The 23,837-nt window shown below is 44.7% G+C and overlaps 2 protein-coding genes across 3 annotated transcripts; both read right to left on the minus strand.

Moving 5' to 3' along the window:
• Window positions 1-584: 584 nt before the first annotated feature.
• On the minus strand, window positions 585-4,478 carry LOC141929927 (carbohydrate sulfotransferase 5-like). The gene is made up of 2 exons (XM_074840018.1): window positions 3,514-4,478; window positions 585-2,095 (listed from the first exon to the last, which is right to left on the minus strand). Exons 1-2 carry the CDS (start codon window positions 3,606-3,608, stop codon window positions 886-888), a joined length of 1,305 nt encoding a protein of 434 aa, XP_074696119.1. The 5' UTR covers window positions 3,609-4,478; the 3' UTR covers window positions 585-885.
• Window positions 4,479-17,083: 12,605 nt separating this feature from the next.
• Window positions 17,084-23,774, minus strand: TMEM231 (transmembrane protein 231). Of its 2 annotated transcripts, XR_012625153.1 has the most exons (8): window positions 23,607-23,774; window positions 23,358-23,527; window positions 22,201-22,329; window positions 20,704-20,847; window positions 20,336-20,417; window positions 20,092-20,202; window positions 18,934-19,213; window positions 17,084-18,290 (listed from the first exon to the last, which is right to left on the minus strand). XR_012625153.1 is itself a non-coding variant. In XM_074840040.1 (7 exons), exons 1-7 carry the CDS (start codon window positions 23,746-23,748, stop codon window positions 19,029-19,031), a joined length of 963 nt encoding a protein of 320 aa, XP_074696141.1. In that variant the 5' UTR covers window positions 23,749-23,774; the 3' UTR covers window positions 18,860-19,028. The 2 variants fall into 2 exon arrangements, 1 of the variants encoding a protein (XP_074696141.1); XM_074840040.1 differs by lacking the exon at window positions 17,084-18,290 and having other exon boundaries at window positions 18,860-19,213.
• Window positions 23,775-23,837: the final 63 nt, after the last annotated feature.

The following is a 23,837-nucleotide window of genomic DNA, read 5'->3' on the forward strand; positions in this document are numbered from 1 at the left end:
TTCCATACAGCAGTATAATCAATACGCAGATTTCCAAGGCACCTTAAATTTCTCAGTGATGTTCATTACCAACAACTTGTAGTTCTGAAGTGAGAGGATAATGCTATGAATTGTACTGGAGGAGCAAGCATGTGCCTAATCTGTGCTGCAGCGTTAGAATGCATGATTGGGGTGGCATTAATAAGCTATTTCCACAGTGATTCCACTCAAAGTTTCTTCACCTCTTTTGCTTTTTGCACTTCATGCCAACACAGCATTCAAGGATCTGATTGCAAACTTGGCCATTCCAGGGAAAGCACTAAGAACTCTATCAACAAATGAAGTGCCTGCTTAAGCCTTTTACAACAGAACTGCTGCGGTCGCTCCGCTCTTGGAGAACTTTTATGTCAAAATTTAAAACATCAAGAGAAGTCTAAAAATACACACAACTGCACAAAAACTTCAAAAGAAGTCAGTCAAGCAATTCGGGAAGAAAGAGAGGGAATTTAGTTTCTACTTTGTTCTATTCGTACAAATTAAGAACTGAGATTCTTAAAGATTTAAAGCATTGACAACAAGTGAACTATTATCAATGAACAAAGACATTTTTGACAATTCATCTTTTAATAGAAAGTACTTATATTTTTAAAACAATGTTGAGAACAGCACAGCTCAGCTGTAAATTTGCAATCTGACAAGTATCTCATGGCATTTCTCATGCTTTTTTTTGGTTTTGTGGTGTAAGAAACTCAGAAGAAAATCCTCCTCCCATTACGGAAAAACAGCAGACAGGAAGACAGCTAAACTCATCAGCCAAGGATTTTCAAATTACCTATATGCTGCACAGTAGGCAAATACTCAATCATCTACCCCCCCCCACCCCCCAGATCTCTCAAAAATAATGTCTCAGTGCTTTGGATTAAATGATGACCAACTGAATTGATTTTGTCGTCTTGGCAACACTAAATCCAATGACAGATCTCTTTGTTCTTTTTCTGAATCCACCAGCTGATAGCCAAGCATGTTTATAGCACCTCTGCAAACTTCCTGTATTTTCTTTATTTTCTGGAAGGAAAGAACATTTCTCCAGGCCTGTGAAACACTAACTGCATCTCGAGATGTGATTTTGAAGGCTTCTTTTTTTTTTCCTGGTCCCTGTCCATGTGTGATATTATAGATCCAGCTTTTGAGCATGGGGGTCAAACTAAGATCTGCAAATTTATACATTTCAGAGATTTCTGATAATGGATCTCTGACCAGATCTTCAAAACGGATCATTAAATAGCGATCTTTAAGGAAATTAGGTGGTTTTAGGGTAGCTGTTTCATAAATCTGAACATGACTTCTACAAATCTCTTGCATTACTTTGTATTTGTTGTCTTCCACTTTAGTGCCATTGGTACTCAAAACAATTCCATTGTCACGGGCTAAAGCTTTGACCGATTGTTCCCGTGACTTGACAACTGCCCTGGGGTCACGGACCAAGTGAATAATTTTGAGATTCAGGGATGGATCAGTGAGAAGGGGGTAGAGGACCTTCAAGTCAAAGAATCGAACCTCCTTGATGACAACATGGCTGTAAGTTTTACAGGCTTCCTCCACTTTGCTGAATGGGTACCGTCCACAAAGAGTCTTGCATGCCATTTCACTGGTTATGTCAGTACGTTGAAAGGAGTCACAAGCAGGAGCTGAACACAGAGCCCGACTCACTGCCCACTGGAAAAGATCGGATAAGTTTCTTTTCCAAGGCATGTAAGCATCAAATACAGACATGTCACACAAAAAGACCGACCTTACTAGGTCCCGCACTGCCATGTGCAAGACCTTGGCACTGTTCTGGTACATTGTAACCCACACATGCCACGCGGGCTCCATCAGGTAGAAGACGCTGGGGTGCTGGCTGAAAAGTTGACCGACAAAAGAAGATCCTGACCGCCAGGAGGAGAGAATAAGGATGTGGACTTGAGATGGTTTCTCCTCAGACTGAGGCATGAAGCTACTGTAGCGAGCATACATGAAGAGTAAGAATCCAGTCTGAACCATAACAAAAAGTATAACGATTGTGCTAGGAATCCGAATCCTTGCCATTCTCACCAAGGAAAAGCAATTTAAAAAGCTGAAAAAGAGAAGGAAAATGTTGGTGAACCATTGTTCCTCTGGCACAGTAATGATATAACTTACACAATAAAAACTCCTGCAGTAGTAAAACTTTTCTTCAAATATGCATGTATTTGGCACTATTTGCTTTCTTAATCAGTGGCACTGGGAGACGATCATCTGCAGGTGACAGGTGTTGGAAACTGAAAGAAAGTAATGCATGACAGCAAGATCACAGCAGAAATAAGCTTGGAGCAAACGTCTGATGCTGAAGGAAATCTTGGGTTGATGCAGCTCAACTGTTGGAAAAAAAAAAATCTCCAAAATACACAAAGCCCTCAGCTTGAATTCTGCTAAACACTGCTGAGGGAAAAAACCCTTTCTGAATCGCTCCACTGTATTTCCATTTCAGTCTAACAAGGGCTTCTATCCCTTAAAAGGAGTAGACAGGAACATCAGTAACTGTGGCTACAGAAATAAAAATCATCTTAACTAATGTGAGCACTGTGCCCTGCAGTGATGGTAGGGTGCTACACCAATTGATGCTTCCGCACAACCCTCTATTTTCCAAATTGCAGGAGATGGGTGAAAACTCTCAACCTGAAGCTGCAGCTGGCAAGAAATGTTAACATGAAAAAGCAACTGATGTGTGTGTCTTTGGGCTGGAGTGCATACACACCATGACTGAATACCCTGAGTTTGCATTTACAGAATTATCCATTTGTGAGTTAGAATTAGTCTGCATGTTACTCCTGGAAGTAGTAGAAGCCCAAGTGGGCTTCTCTTTTACTTTGAAGTCAAAGTTCAAGCCACATGCATTCCTCACAACTTTTTACTAGAGGTTTTTGGCACCTACTCCTCTGTGCTCTCGCTTTTGCAGATTCCACCTGTAAGCAGTCAGTGTATGTTAGCAGGCGCAGTATTAGGAAAGTCTCATGTATGAAGATCATCTCTAGAGTATTACATATAAGCATTTGCTATCTAGCTGCATTTAGACAATTTTTTTCTTGTTACAGTGAAAGGTACATATATCAACACACTTTGGACTCTTGAAAGTAAACCATGAAGACTTAATGAATACAGACACATGCTCATTTGCCATAATAAATGCATTACATTCTTAGTGCTAGCCTAATGAAACATGAAAAAGACTATTAATTAGTATGAAAAGCTGAAATAAATGGTGAATGAAAGACTAGAAATAGCCAGTTTTGACTCCTTCCACTGCATAAATGTCTCTTCACGATATAAAGAAATGCATTCTATCTTAAATGAACACAATTTTGCTACTAAACTTTTGTTTTTAAGCCAAGAAAAACAGCAGAAATATGAAAAAGGAAAGTAGGAAAATAAGAAAAAGCAGTCAATAAAAGCATCTACCTTCGGTATCATACAGTATCTTGTAAGGAGAGTAAGGCAAATGAGTAAGGTACTAACCTGCTTGTGGAAGTTTTCTGCCATAGTATCATCTCTCGCTTGTTAGACACAGAATCATAGAACCATTTAGGTTGGAAAATACCTTTTAAGATCATCGAGTCCAACCATAAACCTAACACTGCCAAATCCACCACTAAACCACATCTCTAACTGCCACATTTACAGATCTTTTAAATACCTCCAGACCCATCACATCAGGAGAGATGCTGGAGCTGAGTAAGGCAGCCCAATACGCTCCACGTACAACCACCAGTGCAACTAAAAAAAGGTAACAGGTGATAGTAGTAGACAACTCTCTTCTCAGAGGTACAGAGGCACCCATCTGCCAACCTGACACACTCCCTAGAGAGGCGTGCTGCTTACCAGGGGCTCATATCAGGGACGTCACCAAGAGACTGTTGAGCCTCGTACAGTCCGCTATTAGCTGCTGCTGTTGTTTCACATGGGCACCACTGATACAGCCAGAAGCAGTCTGAGGAGTATCAAGAAGGACTACAGAGCCCTGGGAGCAGTGGTAAGGGACTCTGGAGCGCAGATAGTTTATTCATCAATCACCCTGGTCAAAGGGAAGGGGTCTGAAAGGGCCAGTCAAATCTGGCAAATTAACAATTGGTTATGGGACTGGTGCCACAGCCAGGGGTTTGGCTACTTAGACCATGGGACTCATTTTGAGAAATCTGGTCTACTGGGGGCTGATGGGGTCCATCTGTCAGAGAAGAAGAGCAGCACCTTTGGTCATAGGCTTCCCAAGCTGGTAAAGAGAGCTTTAAACCAAAGTTGCCAGGGGAGGGGAACTTCAATCCATCTCACTCCTACCAGTTCAATGCCAGTGCCAGCAAAACATGCCCAGAGCCTGGAGAGGGATCACAGGGCAGCAGGAGAGCACCTGAAGAGCAGCACAAGGAATTCTATCCAGTAAATCAACTTCATCAGGGCCCAACTTAAACGCCTCTACACAAACACATGTTGCATGGGGAATAAACAAGAGGAGCTGGAGAGTGCGCACACCTGCAAGGCTACGATCTTATTAGTACCACAGAGATGTGGTGGGACCTGGGTCCTATGACTGGAGTGTTGGAATGGAAGGATACAGGCTCTTTAGGAAGGACAAGCAGGGGAGAGGAGGAGGGGGCATCGCCCTCTGTCAATGACCTGTTGAAATGCATTGAGCTCTGCCTGGGGAGGGATGAAGAGCCGACTAACAGCTTATGAGTCAGGATTAAAGGGAGGGCAGGGACAGGAGACATTCTAGTGGGGATCTGCTACAGGCCACCCGACAAGGAAGACCGAGCAGATGAGGCCCTCTACAGACAGATAGGAGCAGCCTTGCGTTCACAAGCCCTGGTCCTCATGGGGGACTTCAACCACCCTGATATCTCTTGGAGGGACAACACTGCAGCACATAAGCAATACATGAGGTTCCTGGAATGTGTGGATAATAACTTCCTTTTCCAAGTGATAGAGGAGCCAATAAGAAGAGGTGCTATGCCAGACCTTGTTCTCACCAACAAGGCAGGGCTGGTGGGGTGTGTGAAGCTCAAGGGCAGCCTTGGCTGCAGTGACCATGAAATGGTGTTCAAGATCCTTAGGGCAGCAAGGAGGGCATACAGCAAGCTCGCTACCCTGGATTTCAGGAGAGCAGACTTTGGCCTCTTTAGGGATCTGCTTGGCAGTGTAACATGGGATAAAGCCCTAGAGAGAAGAGGGGCCTAAGAAAGCTGGTGGATATTCAAGGATCTCCTCCAAGCTCAGGAGCAACACATCCCAACAAAGAGGAAGTCAAGTAAGAATGTCAGGAGGCCTGCATGGATCAACAAGAAGCTCCTGGACAAGCTCAAACATAAAAAGGAAGCCTACAGAGGGTGGAAGCAAGGACAGGTAGCCTGGGAGGAATACAGAGAAACTGTCCAGGTAGCCAGGGAGCAGGTTAGGAAGGCCAAAGCCCTGACAGAATTGAATCTGGCCAGGGATGTCGAGGGCAACAAAAAAAGCTTTTACATGTGCATTGATGATAAAAGTAAAACTAGGGAAAATGCGGGACCTCTCTGGAAGGAAAAGGGAGACTTGATCACCTCGGATATGGAGAAGCCTGAGGTACTCAATAACCTTTTTGCCTCAGTCTCCACCAGCAAGGGCTCCAACCACACTGCCCAAGAGGCAGGGACTGGGAGAATGAAAAATCGCCACTGTAGAAGAATATCAGGTTCAAGAACATCTAAGGAACCTGAAGGTGCACAAGTCTATGGGACCTGACAAGATGCATCCATAGGTCCTGAGGAAACTGGTGGGTGAAGTGGCTCAGCCACTATCCATCATATTTGAGAAGCTGTGGCAGTCAGATGAAGTTCCCACTGTCCACAAAAAGGGAAACATAACTCCCATTTTTAAAAAGCAAAAAAGAGGAAGACCCAGGGAACTACAGGCCAGTCAGTCTCACCTCTGTGCCCAGAAAGATCATGGAGCAGATCCTCGTGGAAACTATGCTAAGGCACATGGAAAATAAGGAGGTGACTGGTGACAGCCAACATGGCTTCACTAAGGGCAAATCCTGCCTGACAAATCTGGTGGCCTTCAACAGTGGGGTTACAGTGTTGGGGGATAAGGAAAGAGCAACTGATATCATCTACCTGGACTTGTGCAAAGCATTTGATACTGTCCTGCGCTGCATCCTTGTCTCTAAATTGGAGACACATAGATTTGACGGATGGACCACTCGGTGGGTAAGGAATTGGCTGGATGGTCACACTCAAAGAGTTATGGTCAATGGCTCCATGTCCAAGTGGAGAGCAGTGACGAGTGGTGTCCTCAGTGGCTGGTGTTGGGATCAGCGCTGTTCAACATCTTTGTTGGCGACATGTACAGTGGGATCAAGTGCACCCTCAGCAAGTTTGCCAACAACACCAAGCTGTGTGGTGCGATTGAGACATTGGTGGGAAGGAATGCCATCCAGAGGGACCTTGACAAGCTTGAGAGGTGGGCCCATGCAAACCTCATGAAGTCCAACAAGACCAAATGCAAGGTCCTGCCCATAGGTCGAGACAATCCCAAGCACAAATACAGGCTGGGCAATGAGAGGATTGAGAGCAGCCCCAAGGAGAAGGACTTGGGGGTGGGAAATTGAATATGAGCCAGCAATGTGCACTCACAGCCCAGAAAGCCAACTGTATCCTGAGCTGCATCGAGAGAAGCGTGGCCAGCAGGTCCAGGGAGGGGATTCTTCCCCTCTACTCCGCTCTCAGGAGACCCCCCTGCAGTGCTGGGTCCAGCTCTGGGGCACCAACACCAGAAGGACGTGGACCTGCTTGAGCGGGGCCAGAGGAGGCCACCGAGATGCTCGGGGGCTGGAGCACCCCCCCTGTGGGGACAGGCTGAGAGTTGGGGGGGTTCATCTGGAGAAGACTCCAAGGAGAACTTAGAGCAGCCTCCCCATACTTAATGGGGCTACAGGAAAGATGGCGAGGGACTCTTTGTCACAGAGTGTAGTGACAGGATGAGGGGTAACAGTTTTAAACTGAAAGAAGTTAGACTTAGATTACATATAAGGAAGAAATTCTTTACTGTGAGGGTGGCAAGACACTGCAACAGGCTGCCCAGAGAAATTGTGGATGCCTCCTCTCTGGAAGGGTTCAAGGCCAGGCTGGACGGGACTTTGAGCAACCTGGGCTAGTGAGAAGTGTCCCTATTTCACCATACAGTCTGTTTCTGTAGCTTAGCAACAGCACTTATTTATCTCTCAAACTACAGTTATCACCGAGTTTTCACTGGTTGTGCCGTTGTCCTGGTTTCGGCTAGGATAGAGTTAACTTTCCTTGGGCTGGGAGGGAGCACAGCTGGAGGGCCAGGCCTGGATTGGTCATTGGAGTATTCCATATAATGTGACGTTATGCTTAGTATATGAAGGAGGCATGTGCTCTCTCATTTCCGTTTCTAGTTGGCAGGGTGGGATCTTTGGTGCGGTCTGGATCGCTGCTGGGGGCGGGCTGTATACTGGTCGCCGGGTGGTGAGCAACTGCATTGTGTATTACCTGTTTGGATTTCCTATTGTTACTGTTGTTTTATTACTACTACTAAAATGTTTTTTTTAATTCAACCTATGAATTCTCCTTTTATTGTCCCTTCCCTATTTCACCAGGGATGGGGGGGGAAAAGTAAGCAACTGGCTGTGTGGTGATTGCCTACCAGCTGAGTTCAAACCATGACAGCTGTTCATTGAGGCAAGGCCCTTTCCTCCAGTGGTTCCACATTCTCATCAACTCTGAGCAAATGTCTGTGACATATGACTGCAATAGCACCTCCTGGGATGAAACCCATGGCCCCCTAAGCCTGTCTTGTATAGTCCCAATGCTTATCAGACACTCTGCCAAGCCATTTCAGTCTGCTAGCCTGGAAGAAAGTGAGCCACTTTTTTTTTCTTCACCTAGCTCTTTAGCACCAAAACAACTCAGCACAGCACAGATGAGCACTGGAGCTAGAAGAAGGTAGGGAACAAAAAGGCATAGATGTTAAAAGAGAGTGGGGGAGTCCCAGACCACGGTTGGCAACAGAACACAGCTTGAGCCATGCACACAGGTCTTCAAATTAATCAGTATTATACCTTTTGACCATCTACCACGTAATCATGCCACAAAATCATTTACATGGATTTTTCAGGTGGAGTCATGCTAGGCCTCCCCTGTGATCAGTCTCTCAAGCAGGGTCACTACTGGGTCACTGCTCGCATTACACAGGCACATAGCTAACTGCCAACCTTATAAAACATAAATGAACAGTGAAAGGGATAAACTTGCACAACTTCTGTGAAACAAACTAAAAAAAAACCCCACATCTTTCTCATGAAGCTGGTACAATTCTTTTGTAGTTTCCAAATGGCAATTAAAGGACCCTGGTTTGTATCACAAACGATTGAGGTTGACAGGCAGCTCGAGTATGTCATCTGGTCCAACCCCTCCCTGACAAAGCCACCTACAGCTGGTTGCCCAAGACCATGTCCTGACAGTTTTTGAGGTGGGAGACTCCACAACCTCTCTGAGCAACCTGTCAGTGCTCCATCACCTGTACAGCAAAAAAGTGTTGCCTGATATTCAGAGGAACCTCCTGTATTTCCATTTGGGCCCATTGACTCTGGTCCTGTCACTGGGAACCACTGAAAACAGCCTGATTCCATCTTCTTTACACTCTCCCTTCAGATATCTATAAACATTGATAAGATCTCCCAGTATCAGCCTCTCCTCCAAGTTTCCTACCATCAGCAAACTTGCTGAGTGTATACTCTTCCCATCCTCCAGATCATTAATGACTGGATCCTGTACTGACCCCTGGGGTACACAACCAGTTACTGGCCTTCAACTAGACTTCGTTCCACTGACCACCACCCTGTGGGCCTGGACTTCCGCTAGTTTTCAATCCACCTCACTGACCGCTTATCCAGCCCATACTTCACCAGCTCCTCTATACAGTAACCTTTACTGTTTTCACTTCAAGATCCTTTTTTTTTTTTAAATAGCAAAATGGAACAAAAAACCCCCCTGTACGTATATTTCCATATTCCTGAGAGGATAGTAACAAAATAACAAGTATAACAGAATGCTCATAAATAACCTTGTTTTTCAGGGTCAGGTTCATAAGCAAATTCAAAGCCACAAAAAGAGCCTACCTTCTCACAAGACCCAGATGTCAATATATTCACTCAAATAGCTACTACTATATTCAGGCAGACAAGTGTGGAAAAAATAGCCCGGAAAAAATAGCCCAGAAAAAATAGCCCAGTGTCCCCTTTCTGCTCCAGCAACAGTGTCTGGACAGCAAACAAATATGTCGCCAACTTTTGGCAGTGGGATGGGGGGGGTTGGGGTGTCTGTGAACCAAATACATTGCAAGTTGGCTTTTGTTTTTGCTGCACAATCAATATGAAAGCTGTACTTTAAAGGGAACTGAAGAATGACAGGTGTAGTCTGGTCTATCAACTGATACCTTGGCACTGCACTAAACCATGAAATGTTTACTATGGAATTATTGGGCCCCTGGCGTAGCTCCAAGATCTCCTGATTGGGATCCGAATGAGTCCTGACTCCATATGGCACCAATTATTTTTTTTAGAGCACCATATTTTGTGTGCTAATTTGCCCACAATAATTCAAGAAAATATAGCAGAATACAGTAAGATCAAGCACAGGGAAAGTCAATGACTCCTGTAAAAGGAATACGGAAGTGGCTATCACTCAGCCTGGAAGAGCGGCTCCCTGGACAGGAAAATCACAATGGGCCTGGAGACAGCAACTGCAAAAACACTCTCACAACTGCTCAAAACAGGAAAATTGGGAGAATTCAATTAAATGATCACTCATGACAAAACCTTTTTGTACACTGCATAAAAACGTGAAACTCTGCCTCAAAATGCTATGGCAGCAAGAGTATACAAGAATTCAACAAATGACATCAATTTAAAGTAACTAATGGAAGGAGAGCCTCTCAAGGACAGCTAAATGAAAAGATGAGGCTACAGCTAGTGGCTTAGCAATTCCCTAAACTATAGATGGCCCGAGGTATCTGTCTGCATTTGGGAGGTATACTAGGAGAAATCACATTTCCTGTATTATGTAATTTTTTTTCCTTAGCAGTCCACTACTTGCTACTGTCAGGCACAAAAGCAGATAGATAAACTTTTGTTTTAATTCAGCATGGCCATTCTTCACAGATAAAATCTGCTTCATTCAAGCAGCGAATTTCTTCATATTATGTCACCAGAAGCATCTATGAGTTTCTCTAAACTGTGAGGACTATCAGCAATCCAGCAGCCTGCACTAACACTTTGCCAAACAGAGCTGAAGAAAGAATCTGAGCAAAAGTGGAAGAGCAGTTGCATTTGCTAGTTCAAGGAGTTATCCTGAAACAGATTCTATGCCTGAAAGCCAGCGAGCCATAACTACCTCAAACCTTTCTCATCTGCAAAGTATTAGCCATTTTCTGCACAACTGCATTCTGCAGCTCCTCACAGTCTAACCCCATTACATAGCTTTTAGAGACCCAGTGATGCTTTTTAAAGACTTAGTACATTTCTGCTCCAGCTACACAGAACTGCTGCTCCATTCTAATCAAGATCACTCTGCAGAAATGCAAACACTAACTGTTCTTTATACGTTATTGGTGAGGGGTGGAGGAGTGAGGAATGAAAACATGTAGCTTTTTGTCTGACATCTGCCTTGACTGCCTCTTGGACCTCTTCTCACCCTGATTCCCACCCAAGTACTGTTGCAGACAATACTGTGCCAACGAAAGACCTGCTAACATGAGTATTAGTCCATAATTTGTGCCTGAAGTAGTTTGCCCACCATGAGCACTACAAATAATATGTAAAATGACTGTAGCTAAAGTATTTCCCTATTCTTCAGTATGATATAACCTGCAGGAAGAAGTGCAATATCAAAGTAAAGCACTAAGTAGATATCCATTTTGAATATTTAAGATTCATCTTCTACCCTTTTTGGAAAGTTGGGATGTTTCTCAGGAATATGCACACATGCAGACACCACAAAGAAATTAGTAATTACACTCCAAAATGCAGCATCTGTAAGAGTATTCTCTCAGGCAGTTTCCAGTGCATGAGGCCAAATACACATCCAGTTCATTGGATTTTCTCTGTAAACAGTGCCTTTTATTTCTGCATTTCTCACACTGGGCACTTGTAATTCTATTTGCATGTAAATACCCTTTTACCATTTGCAATTGCATTCTGCAGTTAAGGTGCTTTCAGCCCGGGTTAAACTTACACTCCTTTAATGTGCAACTTTATAACCCACCAAGCTCTTCTGTGATTTTTGACAATGTTAGCTGAGGCAGAAAGCAGCTCTTGAATAACCTGAAGAATCACCTTCTCAAAAAGTTGCTGAATATATATACACACACATATAAATATATATAATTTATAAATCTACTGAATAGATTACATTATATCATTGCATTAACTGTGAGGGACAGGATCTCATGATACAGGCTGTGCCTTCTGATCCTCCATGGCAGGACTCGCCAGAGGGTGCTGGTGAGGCTAGGTTGCTCTTTCAGCACAGAAAGGCAATAGGCCAGAACTTCATTAGTTATTAGGCGAAACACTAGTCCGTGACTTGCTCTGCATTGCCTCGACTCTTTTCGCCAGTACCCTCCTCCTGCGCCTACAGCTCAGCAGCACTACCAGCCTACCCCAGGCTCCCCTCAGGAGAGCTAAAAAGGGGCTCGCTCCTGCCTCCTTCCTTCCTCCTCTGCTCCACAGCAGTGCTTCCTTGCAGCTGCACCTGCCTGACTAGAGCAGACTGAAAACACGGGGGGAAAGGGAGAGAAGCACCAGAGGGGCCAGCTGTCCCAGCATAGCTGCCATCTTAGTGACAAAACCCTCTAGCAAGCACCTCCTCATCGACTCATGAAATCAGACTGACCAGAAGCAGCAGGGGAGCTACAAGAGGCTGAAAAACAGACTGTGAGGGACATTGAGTCCTCAGTGCACAGAGCACTCCAACACCTTTCGCATCCCTCAGCTGAGACGTTTGAAACACTGCAATACTGGATGGTATCACAATACATGCTTTGTACATAATGAATACTGCTAAGCATAAATTTAGTAACAGTTACAATGTTTTCCCTTTTCTGTGATAGCAGTATAAGTAATACTGCTATCACTTTTGTATATGTATCACTTTTGTGATACTGTATCTTCAGTGAGAGCTCTGGCAAAAAGCAAAATAATCAGAAGTCTAATTCTAACAAATTCCTGAGGAGTCTAATTCTAACAAATCACCTCTTCACAAGCCAATGCAAATGTTCAAAACGTGATCTGAAAAGCATCTGCACGTATGGTTTACTTGACAGTCCTGAGTCAAGCCCTGTCACAGGGCTTGTCCGCTAACGGCTACTAATGGAAACAAGATCCTAGACTGGATGAACCCTGAGTCTGCCCCAGAATAACTATTCTTACACACTGTGCAAAGAAAATGAATTATACAAACTGTCCAACAAAGCAGTAATTTTCTTCACCACTTAAACTGGCTCTGATAAAACGCTGAGCTGCAGGGCCACTAGCATCTGCCATTGCTTGCCAAGAGACTAGATACATTACAGAAAGCTATCCAGTTTTACTGGGCAAGGTGAAAAATACAGTGAGTAGCAGTACTGATCCCAGAAAGCTTGTTTTCTAAACAGAGCACTTTTCAGACCCCGAATGGTAGAAAATAATGGAGGAAGAAAGAAATATGTTGTGCAGTGGATGATCATTTAGCTCTTGCTTTCAGGGACTTTTATTTGTCACGTAAGACAAGTAATGTTGGAGTTGAGTAATCAGATCTTCGCAGGTCAGCACTGAAAGGAGCACAATTCCTCAGTGAACTTCCTTTCAGTATGGAATTCAACCTGAAGACACCTAGTAAATTAACAAAAAATAATTTTATAGCTTAAAAAAAAAAAAAGACTCTCCTATTACACTTCTCATTTTTTTCTGGGATACTAAAAAGACTGTAGGAGGACAGAAAGCGAGTGCCTCACTTTAGAGCTGTAAAGAAACATGGGGTCTCTTTGAGTTTGGGACAAAAGGTTGGGATGAAAGATTCCCTCAGAACAAACAGGTCTGGGTCTGTTGCAGAAAGACTGAAAAATCTGGCTGGAATGAAGCAAAACAACTGAGAAGAACAACAAGTACCTACTCCCCTAAAATGACTTCTGAGTAACTGAATCTTAGCTGTCTTTGTCAAAGTCTTCCCTGGCCATTTTGTGTCTGAGAAAATTTCCAGCACACTTTCATTTAGAGCAGTTTATGCAGCATTTTTAAAGGCAAAGTCTTTATAGATTACACAGAAATTACTTCAGCTTCCACAAAATGCAAAAATACACATTCAATTAATTTCCCAGATCAATCTCTTCCACGGAAAAATGAATACCTAATGCTATGTTACGTGCTCAACCTTTTGCTAGCCAAAAATGATTTTGTCCTGTATGCTTGTCATACACTAAATGCTGACTTTCAGAGCAATCATATGAGCCAAATATAAGTATCATTTGTGTACTTATAATTTTCCAAAACACCTCAGTACTGTGAAAAGAACTGATAATGGCAAATGTCATCATGCATTTTATAGAATTAATAGGAAAATGTTTGTGCATGGCGTGATAAACAGAACAATGATCACCTGAAGGTCTACTATACCCCATGGAGAAGTTTACTCACTACATACTTCACCTGTAAGACATCGTACCAATGCAACCGCAACCAGAATGGCTTCTGTGAGCTAACATTAAAAACATGGTTTGCTGCTCAGAAAAGTGACATGCAGGAACATGACAAAGCTGGTCCAAGAAAAATGCACAACAATATTGCTAGTAATTCTTGCTATAAATCATCCAGCTGACAAAACGTCACTTTCCAGTGTTCTTCCACAGCTAGAAATGAGACATCTTCACAAGGAAAAAGCTTACTGTATTGCCATAATATGCAGATTGGTCTTTGAACAGGGAAAGAAAAAGTTGTTTTGGAGGGTGCCTCCTATAACCACTGGTACTTCAAAGTCTTTCCAATAGCTGATCATTGCTAAATAGCTGAAAGAATTAATAAGCCCGCTTGTTTAATACAACAGTGAAACTGCAATGGAAATAATACAAGTATGGTAAATGTACTGTGATCAGACATTTTGAATTCTGACATTATATTAGCATTTCAGCTGATAGTGTTAATTTAGCTTTTGAAAACATACTTCCTTTTACAATCTAGTGGAAAATGAGATTAGAAGAGTTGCTTCCAGGTAATCATCAGCCTTAAATACGTTATGATACAATGAAACACCATAATTTTATGATACAACCATAAAAATTACTTTAAAAAAAGGTACTGGGCTTTTTTTTAATTATTATTTTAGATTGTTTGGACTTAAAGTTGTCCAGCCTGGACAAATGGCAGCATCGAGGTGTGGCCCTACACCTATTTCTCTATTTCTTCATGCAACGCAGCTGAAGATCACAAAGTGTTTTCAGCTACTAGAATTACCAGTGTTCAAGAAATAAGGTCTGATCAGTTGCAGTTTTTGTTAGGAATTTTTACTGGTTTTAAGGATAGCAAAACTGGGGTGACAAAGAGACTCGCAGTGACTGAACGCTATTCACTTATTTGGGACTTTGTCTGCACCAGTACAATAGCGTCCTCAAATTCGGTCTGAGGACGAACGGTTGAGGTGTGCCCTGTGTGCCCCACTGAGGCAACCGCTGCAAGTAAGAAACAACGACAAATTCTTTGGTCCAGTATGTCACGTTCACCTAGAAAGAGAGGCTGGACACTGCAGGAAAACAGCAAGAAAACGGGGAATGTTCTCCAAAGCACCTGATTTCACCATCTAACTCCAGCAAACAAAACCACCTTGACCCGAATCAGCCACGATCTCTAGGGGGAGTTAAAAAAAAAAAAAAAAAAAAAGCCGATCTTCAACAGCTTCACCTCTGTCAACAACTGCCCACAGTTCAAGCAACGCCCGGCCGGGACCGCGCGACACCGGCGCCGGGCTGTCACCGCTCCTGCCCCGGCAGCGCGGTTCCAACAGCCCCCGAAACGCAGCGCGAGCGATGCCGAGCGCCGCTGCCAGCCCCGGAGAGCGGGTCTGCCCCCGCCCCGCACCCCCCCGCCCCGCCGGCCGCCACCGCGAGCCCTGCGTGGCACCCCCACGCCCGCCGGCCTGCCCCTACCTTCCTGCCGCCTCCCGGCTCCGCCGCGGATCCGAGTCGCCCTCAGAGACAATGAGCCGCTTTCAGACGTGGCCGAGGCGCCGGGAGGAGCCGGGAAGGGGCCGATCCGCCCCGCACCCGCAGCATTCCCCGGGCAACGGCGCAGCCTGGCAGAGGCGGCCCGGCCGCCCGCCCCGCCCGCCCCCGCCGGGACCGGCTCGGCGGGGCCTGGCGCAAAGGCCCGACCGCGCGACCCGCGGGGTCCCGGCGGCCTCACCGGGGCCGGCCCGCGGCCTCTCCCCCGCAGCACTTCCCGCGCATCAGCCCTCCCCGAGGCCGCGCTCGGCGCCCCCCCCCCCCCCGCCGCGGCCCCCCGGGGCCTTCCCACCGGCCCCCGCAGCCCCGCGCTCGGCGCCGCCGCGTCCTGCCTGCCTGGGGCGAGCCCTGCAGCGGCAGGCTACTCGGCTTCGCTCGGGGAGGAGGTGTCTCATCCAGGCATCACCCCCTAAAAACCTGCCGGAGCACGGCTCGTCCACCTTCCCACTTCTGTTTACGCACAGAACTTTTAACCAGCTCCTTACCTCTTACAGAGCCACTTACTGAAATACGATTAATCCTAACATGCCTCTGTCCTTCCTCAACGAACAGCACTTAGACTGCTGACGTATGCGTATACAGATCTGTGTAGCAGCACCGTGGTTTTGTCTTTTTATTTTCTGTTACTTAGAAAGCTAAAAGGAAGAGTCCTTACAGAGAGCCTTCCAAGAAAGATGACTCCTTCCTAAAACTCCTCTAACGCTAGTGGCAGTGGATTCTCAGGTATATTTCTTCCTTGTACTTCAGTTTATTGCTACAGCTGTAAAAATCTTACCTTTTTTCTATTGCTTGGTTACTTACAGAAGCAGAATACCTCTCCAAGCTTGAAAAACGAGGCAGAACTATGAACCAAGAACTGTGGGCAGCATAAAAGTGATCCAGGAAGTTACCCCACCAGAGGTACTACAAACAGGTTTTTTCCCCTGCTGTTGTCACATCTACCTTTACTGCTCCTTTTACACTGCATTCACTTTAGTCCCTTTCAAAAGTTCCTCTTTCAAAAGAAAGGGAGGGATTGCTTCAGGTCATACTAAACAGTTGCATGTCACCTGCAAGCAATTAACTCTTTTTTTATTTCCTCCTTTTAACTTAAATAGTTGTCTTAAATTACTGTAGAGGATTTTTTCCAGCTTTCTCCTTCTAAAGGAAAATGGAACATAATGATATTTTTCTCTGTATTTCCTGAACCAGACCTATTCACAATTTATCTCACATGCATTCACTGAACTGTTGCTCTGAGCAGCATCATTTGTCATAATGTGGAAGGATACAATAGGAGAGAAAAGTGAGATAATGGAGTCTCCAAATATTATTATTGTTTTCTGGCATTATCCTCTTTCACATTCCAGTTGCTACCTTAAACAGGCTTCTGTTCAGTTTGGAGGACTGTTAACACATACCATTCTGTGAGAGTACAACAGCTCAAACCCTTAAAATGGGGTTCTGTGGTCACTCCAGAGATTTCCATCCCTTGCTTATACCCACCTTCATGCTCGTGCAGTCACTTACCAAGTTCACTCACAGAACTGCCTTGTCTGGAAAAGTGAGTGTATTTGGCAAAGATGATCTTCACTATAATGAACTCCCTGAATTAACTCATGCAGTCACACAAGCACTATCACCACTGCAAGGGAGAAGAGCTGGGACTACAGCAGACCAGTTGTACATCAGCTTGAGATATCGGCCCCTTCGTCCATCCTCTATAGGGCCTAGAAACACTAAAAAGCAGTAGACAGTTGCTTTGACTCTGTGCACTCTGGTATGAAGCCAGTTATCAGTAGCCCTAGGCTGCCAGGTACAGACTTTAAAGATCAAAGAGCAAACTGAAGATTTCAAACCAAAAAATATATATGTATATACAGCAAATGCTCCTTGCAATAATTTACAATTCACATCTAAGTACTTAAGTTTCACAAGCACAAAAGTGTCTTGAATAACCAAGACATGGCTCCCCACATTAATGTTTCACTTGCACTAAAGAATAGGCTGGAGTCCATCCAGCATGTAAAACTTGGGAGAAATGCAAACTGCAAGACTACAAAGTTTAAAATAAGCTTAAACAGAAGTTTGAAAAGAAGCTGGCCATTTTGAGGAGGAGAAAGAAAAAAGGAATAGGCAGGTCTCTAAACTGCCAGGATCTTGAATTCTAGAGGACAATAGCCAAAAGGTGGGTACTGCTGTACAAATTGCTCTTTCACATTTCATAGCTGCACCACATCATAAGAGTTCAAGAGAACCAAAGACACTCAGAATTTTGTTAACTAGCATCTAGAATTGTTTTAGACTCTTTCCTGCCATAACGCTGCTTTGCTTAACTACAAAACTGAAAACATAATGGAAATATTGCTGTTTTCCCTTCTAAGCTTGTCTGGCATAAAAAGTCAGCCCAGAAAGAAAATAAAATTAAATCTTCCCTTCAAGAATGAGGGACATAGTCTTTCAGTGCTCACCAGGTGATTATAATTGATTTAATTTTTATCTGTTCTAAGTGATCATTTAAGTTCTGAAAGTAATTACTCACTTGTTTTGGAACTCTGAAGCTTCTCTGATAGGTTTTTTTCGTTAGCTTAAATAAATACCAGGTTTGTTTTACTAGTCCCAATTACAATTAATGGTCTAGTGCTGCAGTAATAATGCCAATAGTAGATGATTGTGCAAACCTTGCAGACCCTATCACCCACAACCCAGTTTCTCACATCAACCTTGAATTTATCCATCATCTAATTTAGTAACTAAATGGGTGAGCATATATAGCCACAGCTGCAGAAGCGTGGCTCTGACCTTAACTCATCCATACATTTTTTCACATTCCTTATATTTTCCCCTGTCATAGTGCACATAAATGCATACAGCTCTTGACAGAACTCTAACTGAGCAGTGATTTACAAGACAGTAAAAACAGCTTATGTTGTTACTGTTAGCATATTATTTTCAGTCTTCAAGGTTTAACAAAACTAAGATCATGTAGAAGTAGTCTCATTGCTTTCTACTGGTTACTGCAGTGTGTTCCAGTTGAAAAAAAAAAAAAAAAAAAAAAAAAAAAAATCACAGAATGGTCTGGGTTGGAACGGACCTTAAAGCCCATCCAGCCCCCCACCCCTGCCCCGGGCAGGGACACCTTCCACTAGCCCAGGTTGCCCAAAGCCCCGTCCAACCTGGCCTTGAACCCTTCCAGGGAGGGGGCAGCCACAGCTTCTCTGGGCAACCTGTGCCAGGGCCTCACCACCCTCACAGGGAACAATTTCTTCCTTAGATCTGATCTAAATCTGCCCTCTGTCAGTTTAAAACCATGACCCCTCGTCCTATCCCCTCCCCGCCCCCCCCCCCCCCCCCCCCCCATCAAGAGTCCCTCCCCCCTTTCCTGTAGCCCCTTTCAGTCCTCGGAGGCTGCTCTAAGGTCTCCCCGGAGCTTTCTCTTCACCAGCTGAACACCCCCAACTCTCTCAGCCTGTCCTCACAGGGGGGGTGCTCCAGCCCCCTGAGCATCTTCGTGGCCTCCTCTGGCCCTGTTTGAGCTTCTTCTTTAACTGTCAAAAATATAAAAATTTTCCATCCCAAAGCAGTGTTCCCAGAGAAACAGATGAATGAACATGTATTTTAAATGTAAGCACTAACAGAACATACTCGGAACACACTTACAAAGTTCTGATCTTCTGAAGTAAAAAGCACATTGAGAATGAAAGCAGGTATCTATTTTTGAACTGCATTTCTTTAAAGTGTTCTCAGGCATCTCTTCAGGACTGGTGCTGTTTGTAGGACAGTACTGGAGACACTGGCAGAACTGGTGATATTGCAGTTGTAGTCAAGACCTGATTCTGGAACACAAACATTTTAATCCTACCAAACACCCAAAGAAAGATAAGGAGAATGCTGACATACTGGATCCAGGCAAATTTAATAACTTCCCAAAATCCTGGCTGATATTTAAAGAAAGTCAAGGAGTGTTAATGAAGTAGTTTCTGATAACTACCACTGCAATAACTAAACAAAGGAACTAAGAAGTGGAAAGGCACAAAACTTTAGACATCAGTTTGTGTGGCAAACTCAAAGCCTTTGAGCCATGGAAACCCCTAAAAGCCTTTTACCTTAGTATGTAACAAAAGCTGCAGAGAATGTCTGCCTAGAAGACATTTAAACCAATTGTGTGGAGTGGCTACTTCCTCCCTGACTCATCAGAAAGTAGTTACTGGTAATGCTCAGGCAGGTAAACAAACCTCATAGAAAGTGTGCTCCATATACATTCGTTTAAACACAGGCTTGCTCTTGTCTGAGAAAATGAGTGAATAATGTAATGAATGAAGAATTATTTTGTAGAAAAAAAATTTCAGGTCTGTCTGTGCATGTAACAGATTTGCCACATCCACAGGGGTTATTATTTGGTGAGCTTACCTTGCATACAGATTTCTAATGATTTGGCTTTAAGTCACAGAAGACAGCATCATGCTTTGATAGTGGCATCCATGACAGATTGGGACAGCAGGTGCTGCAGGAGCAAAGCAAGACTTACTAAGGATATTCCCTGTGAAGGGCTAAGAAACTGCCTTCAAGGCCAGGTTATTAACGCTGAAAAGCCACACAGGTTCCCAGTACAGAAAGGCAAAAAGTGGTTATGCAAGCAGAACCATTTGGAGGAACAGGCAAACAGGTATTCAGTTAACCCCAGAACTATAGAATTTGCTTAGCTAACAAAGGAAAAGTTTAGCAACAAGTCTAGAAGAAAACAGTTTTCATTTGGCCTTTATGTGAAGGCCCAAATAATGCAACCCAGTTATGTCACAATATATGCAGTTTTTAAAGGATATAAGATAACTTCCACTGGGTAACGAATAGTGGCGTTAATGATAAATGGTGTATCTGCTGCTCTTCCAGTCATCCAAAGAGGGTTGGGATCTGAAAAGACTGTTGTCACTGAAATGGGGAAGGGAAACATCCAGGTTAAGGGGCTTTTCAGTCTTAACACAGAACTCAAATCCTCAGAGAACAGCTGCCAATATACTAACTACTGCCGTCCTGAAATTTGCAGCTATACATCCAGGCTTACCATTTCTATCCCAATATGCTGCGATGATGTTTTTTAGATCATAGTCACTCGCAAAAGGACTTGTGCCATTGACCACAGACACCTGTTACAAGGAGATACTTGCATTATTTGTCCACCCTTCAAGAAAGTAATTCTACCAAGTTTCTTAGGCAAAGTTACCATGTCCTTGAAGGAGCGCACATAAACATCAGACTGAACATCTTGGCAGAATAACCTCTTCCACCTTTCAGCCTAACAAGAAAACACTAGTTCCAAAGTTCTAGGGTCCACTCTGTGCAGGACTGCAAATAATTAGGCTGTCACATATGCTACTAGGAGGATAAAGAGAAGTAGGGAAATTGATGGGTAAGGAAAAAAAGTTTCCTCACATTGTATCTGGTATCCAGTCCACAATGGTTAAGTAATTGCCTCTGGTTCAGTTTCAGGTCTCCATTCATATAGAGTTGAGACCCTGGCACAGGAGAAAAAAACTGAAGAAAAGCCATGCTCTGCATCACAAGTGTTGACATTCTCTGAAATGGTGAACAGAGAAAAATGAATTTAGGGGTGCGGGGAGACACACAACGCACTTTTCTACCTCTTTATATCTACAGATTTTCTGCATGGATTTGATTTTTTTCTGACTTCCAAGTTTCAGATCATCACATTAGACTAAACAAGGGAACACCAAATAAGAAATATGAATTACATTTTTTTAAGTGAACAACCTTAGTTGTTAGTTAACTAACTTTATAAACCAAATTCCACAGGAAATTCAGTGAAGTCCAGCAGTCTGTGGCTAAGGACAGAAAGATCTGACTTGCCATAACATGTGAAAAGCAGCAAGAGGACTAAACACATTCATTAGGGACACACTTTAAAATACTCAGCAATCAAAGCCAGCTAAGGACTCCTGCTCTGCAGTAAGGACCAAACAAGGAAGTTCCTTAGCCCTTATCAGCCACTCAGTCTGAAAGAAAATTTTCACATCTACTATAAAACAAAGGTACTGTGAATATCAGAATTCTCTGTGATACTAATCACTGACCTAATATTTCAGCACAAATTTAGGACTGTCAAGCCTTTACTCTGGGCCTCACAGGTTTAAGAATATTTTCTACACCACACAGCTATGCTTGTTGAACTTGTCCATCTGCAATCAGCAAGTCTCCTGGATAAACTAAGCCTAATCTCCCTAGTAAAACAACTTCTTGTCTGTGTGTCTGCATGCAACAGAGCTCTATCCTGCTGCTCCTTTCAGATGCATCCATGGGTTCTCTGTGCACTAGTGTTTTACTCACTGGTTTAGGTATTAATTGCACTGCCACTTGAGATGCAATGGCAGCAGAATTTTATTCTCCTGTCTCCCTACAAAACCTTCCTCCCCCTCCCAGTTACAAGATACAGAAGATCCTGGCAGATGATTACCATTGCTTTAAGACCTGTTAAGTAAGCAAAATGTATGGACTTTTAGGCTGCTGCAACAGCCGGCCCCTCCACCTCAGGAAAGTAACTGGTTATGTCAAGACACAGCAGTATGTAAAAATGCTCATCCTTCTGCCTACTGCAAGACTCAGTTATTTCCTGAAGCCACCTACACTGATACTGCACTGTTGTGCATCTCTGTCTTCTATGCTGCCCTACAGCCCAAGAGAATATACAGCTTAAAAAAACCCCAAAATCTAACAAAACATATCAAAAATACGCAACAGAGCTAGACTAGGAATGATCCAGCAGAGGAAGAGAAAATGAAATATTTGTTAGTAAAATAAATCTTTTAGATAGGAATTTGAAACATGGAGAGGTTCTTTCAACCTTTGCATAACCACTACTGGAATATCACACTGGGTCTGTATGTCACAACAAATAAAACTAAAAATGCTTACATAAAGCTGGTAGGAAAAGAGTAGAATCAGCTGAACACCAACTACATGCTCTGTAGGTTGTAGCGGAAGTTCCAATTTAAAATACAACTGATCCATTTTGCCATCTTGATTTTTGTCTTCTTCTCTAGTCTAAAAGAATCAGTCAGAATTTTTTTTAAAGACAGGAACTTCTTTTAGAAAGAAAACCAGAAAAGGTAAAACCCCAGAGGACCTCCACAACTGCAGCATACACATACTGAGGAAGCAAATAAACTGCACAGTTAGGAAGGCAATAAAAAGCTGCTGGACTTTATAGACACAGGACTAGAGACAAGCAAGAAGCCTGCAATTTTTCTGTTACACAAAGTCTCATATGGGCCCTAGGGAGGGAAAGCTCATCAGACTCTTCACGGTCTCTTCCGCCTTACCCCATTCCATCTCCCCTGCATGCTACAAAGCATGCCTTAGCGCTGGGTCTTTGTCACATCCTGTGCAAATGTGTGACTGATGCTCAGCCTGCCTCTTAATGGGCTCTGTATGCCAATTCCTGGCTGTGAGCCAAGGCTTGCTACGCTTCTGTGCCACAGATGCCCAGCACTTCAGCTATTTGCAAGCATGACAGGACTCGTAACAGAGGAAACACACAAAAATAACTGCCACTGTTGAATCCCAGAAGGAACAACGGCTGCAGGGCAGAGGCTATGTGCTGTGGAAAGCACTTACCTGCGTTCAAAACCAGGGGCTGCCTAGCAACCCCTGCAAACTTCAGAACATGATGAGCTGTATGGCGGGGAGGGGAGCACAACTCATTTGAGGAAAGTAAACGGATGCGTTCAGGCAAACCAGTGGCGCTTAGGAACACGTTTTAGTGGTGGATTTGGTAGCGTTAGTTTAATGGTTGGACTTGATGATCCTAAGGGTCTCTTCCAACCTAAATGAGTCTATCATTCTGTAACACTGAGAGGAAGTAAAACTGGTTAAAAGTCACTTGCCCCAAGTGAATTCTGCTGCGAGGCACGCGGTTATGCTTGAAGCTGCTATGCGAAGGCAGCAGTGCACGGCAGGCCACCCGCTCGCAGGCGCCGCCACCGCTCATGCCCTGGCCCCGGCCGCTCCCCTGCTCCCCTCTCGGCTCCGCTCCCCGCCACCGCTGCCAGGCCCGCCCCGGGCAGGCCTACCGACAGCAGCGGGACTCGCAGCCGGTCCTCCTGGAGCCTGTTGAACGCTGGGAACGTGCTCCACGCCAAGAAGCTGCTCGGGCCGGGCCCGGTGGTGGCCACGAAGAGCACCTCGTACCGGAACCGCACCGTGGGCTGCTCCAGGTACGCGCTCTGCTTCAGCCAGAAACCTGCAGGCAGAGACAGCGCGAGGCCTCAGGGCCGCCCCGCGCCGGCCGGGCCGCGCCGCAGGGGCCGAGCGGCGCTCACCGTGGCTCCGGTAGGCCACCAGCAGCGGCGGCACGTAGGTGAGCACCGTGAGGAGCGCCAGCGCCAGCGCTGCGGCGGAGCAGAGCCCGGCCCGGTACCGCGTGAGCAGCGCAGGGTGCGAGAACAGCTCCACGCCGGCCATCACCTCCCGATCCAGCGTGCGTCCGCGCCGCGGCAACGGCAGGACGCCGGACTGACGGGACGCCGCGCCTATCAGCACGCCAGGGCGCC

Source organism: Strix aluco, chromosome 14, assembly GCF_031877795.1.
Source record: "Strix aluco isolate bStrAlu1 chromosome 14, bStrAlu1.hap1, whole genome shotgun sequence".
NCBI classification, from domain to species: Eukaryota; Metazoa; Chordata; class Aves; order Strigiformes; family Strigidae; genus Strix; species Strix aluco.

What these genes read in the sequence shown, in the direction of transcription:
- TMEM231 (XM_074840040.1), bottom strand. Translation starts at nt 23,748, where the DNA reads ATGGCCGGCGTGGAGCTGTTCTCGCACCCTGCGCTGCTCACGCGGTAC. An exon ending in TGCGAGTCCCGCTGCTGTCG is followed by an intron (nt 22,330 to 23,357) that starts GTAGGCCTGCCC and finishes TGATTCTTTTAG; the next exon opens with ACTAGAGAAGAAGACAAAAA. An exon ending in AGTGGAAGTTATCTTATATC is followed by an intron (nt 19,214 to 20,091) that starts CTTTAAAAACTG and finishes TCTTTAAATATC; the next exon opens with AGCCAGGATTTTGGGAAGTT.
- LOC141929927 (XM_074840018.1), bottom strand. Translation starts at nt 3,608, where the DNA reads ATGATCTTAAAAGGTATTTTCCAACCTAAATGGTTCTATGATTCTGTG. An exon ending in CAGAAAACTTCCACAAGCAG is followed by an intron (nt 2,096 to 3,513) that starts GTTAGTACCTTA and finishes TCTCTTTTTCAG; the next exon opens with CTTTTTAAATTGCTTTTCCT.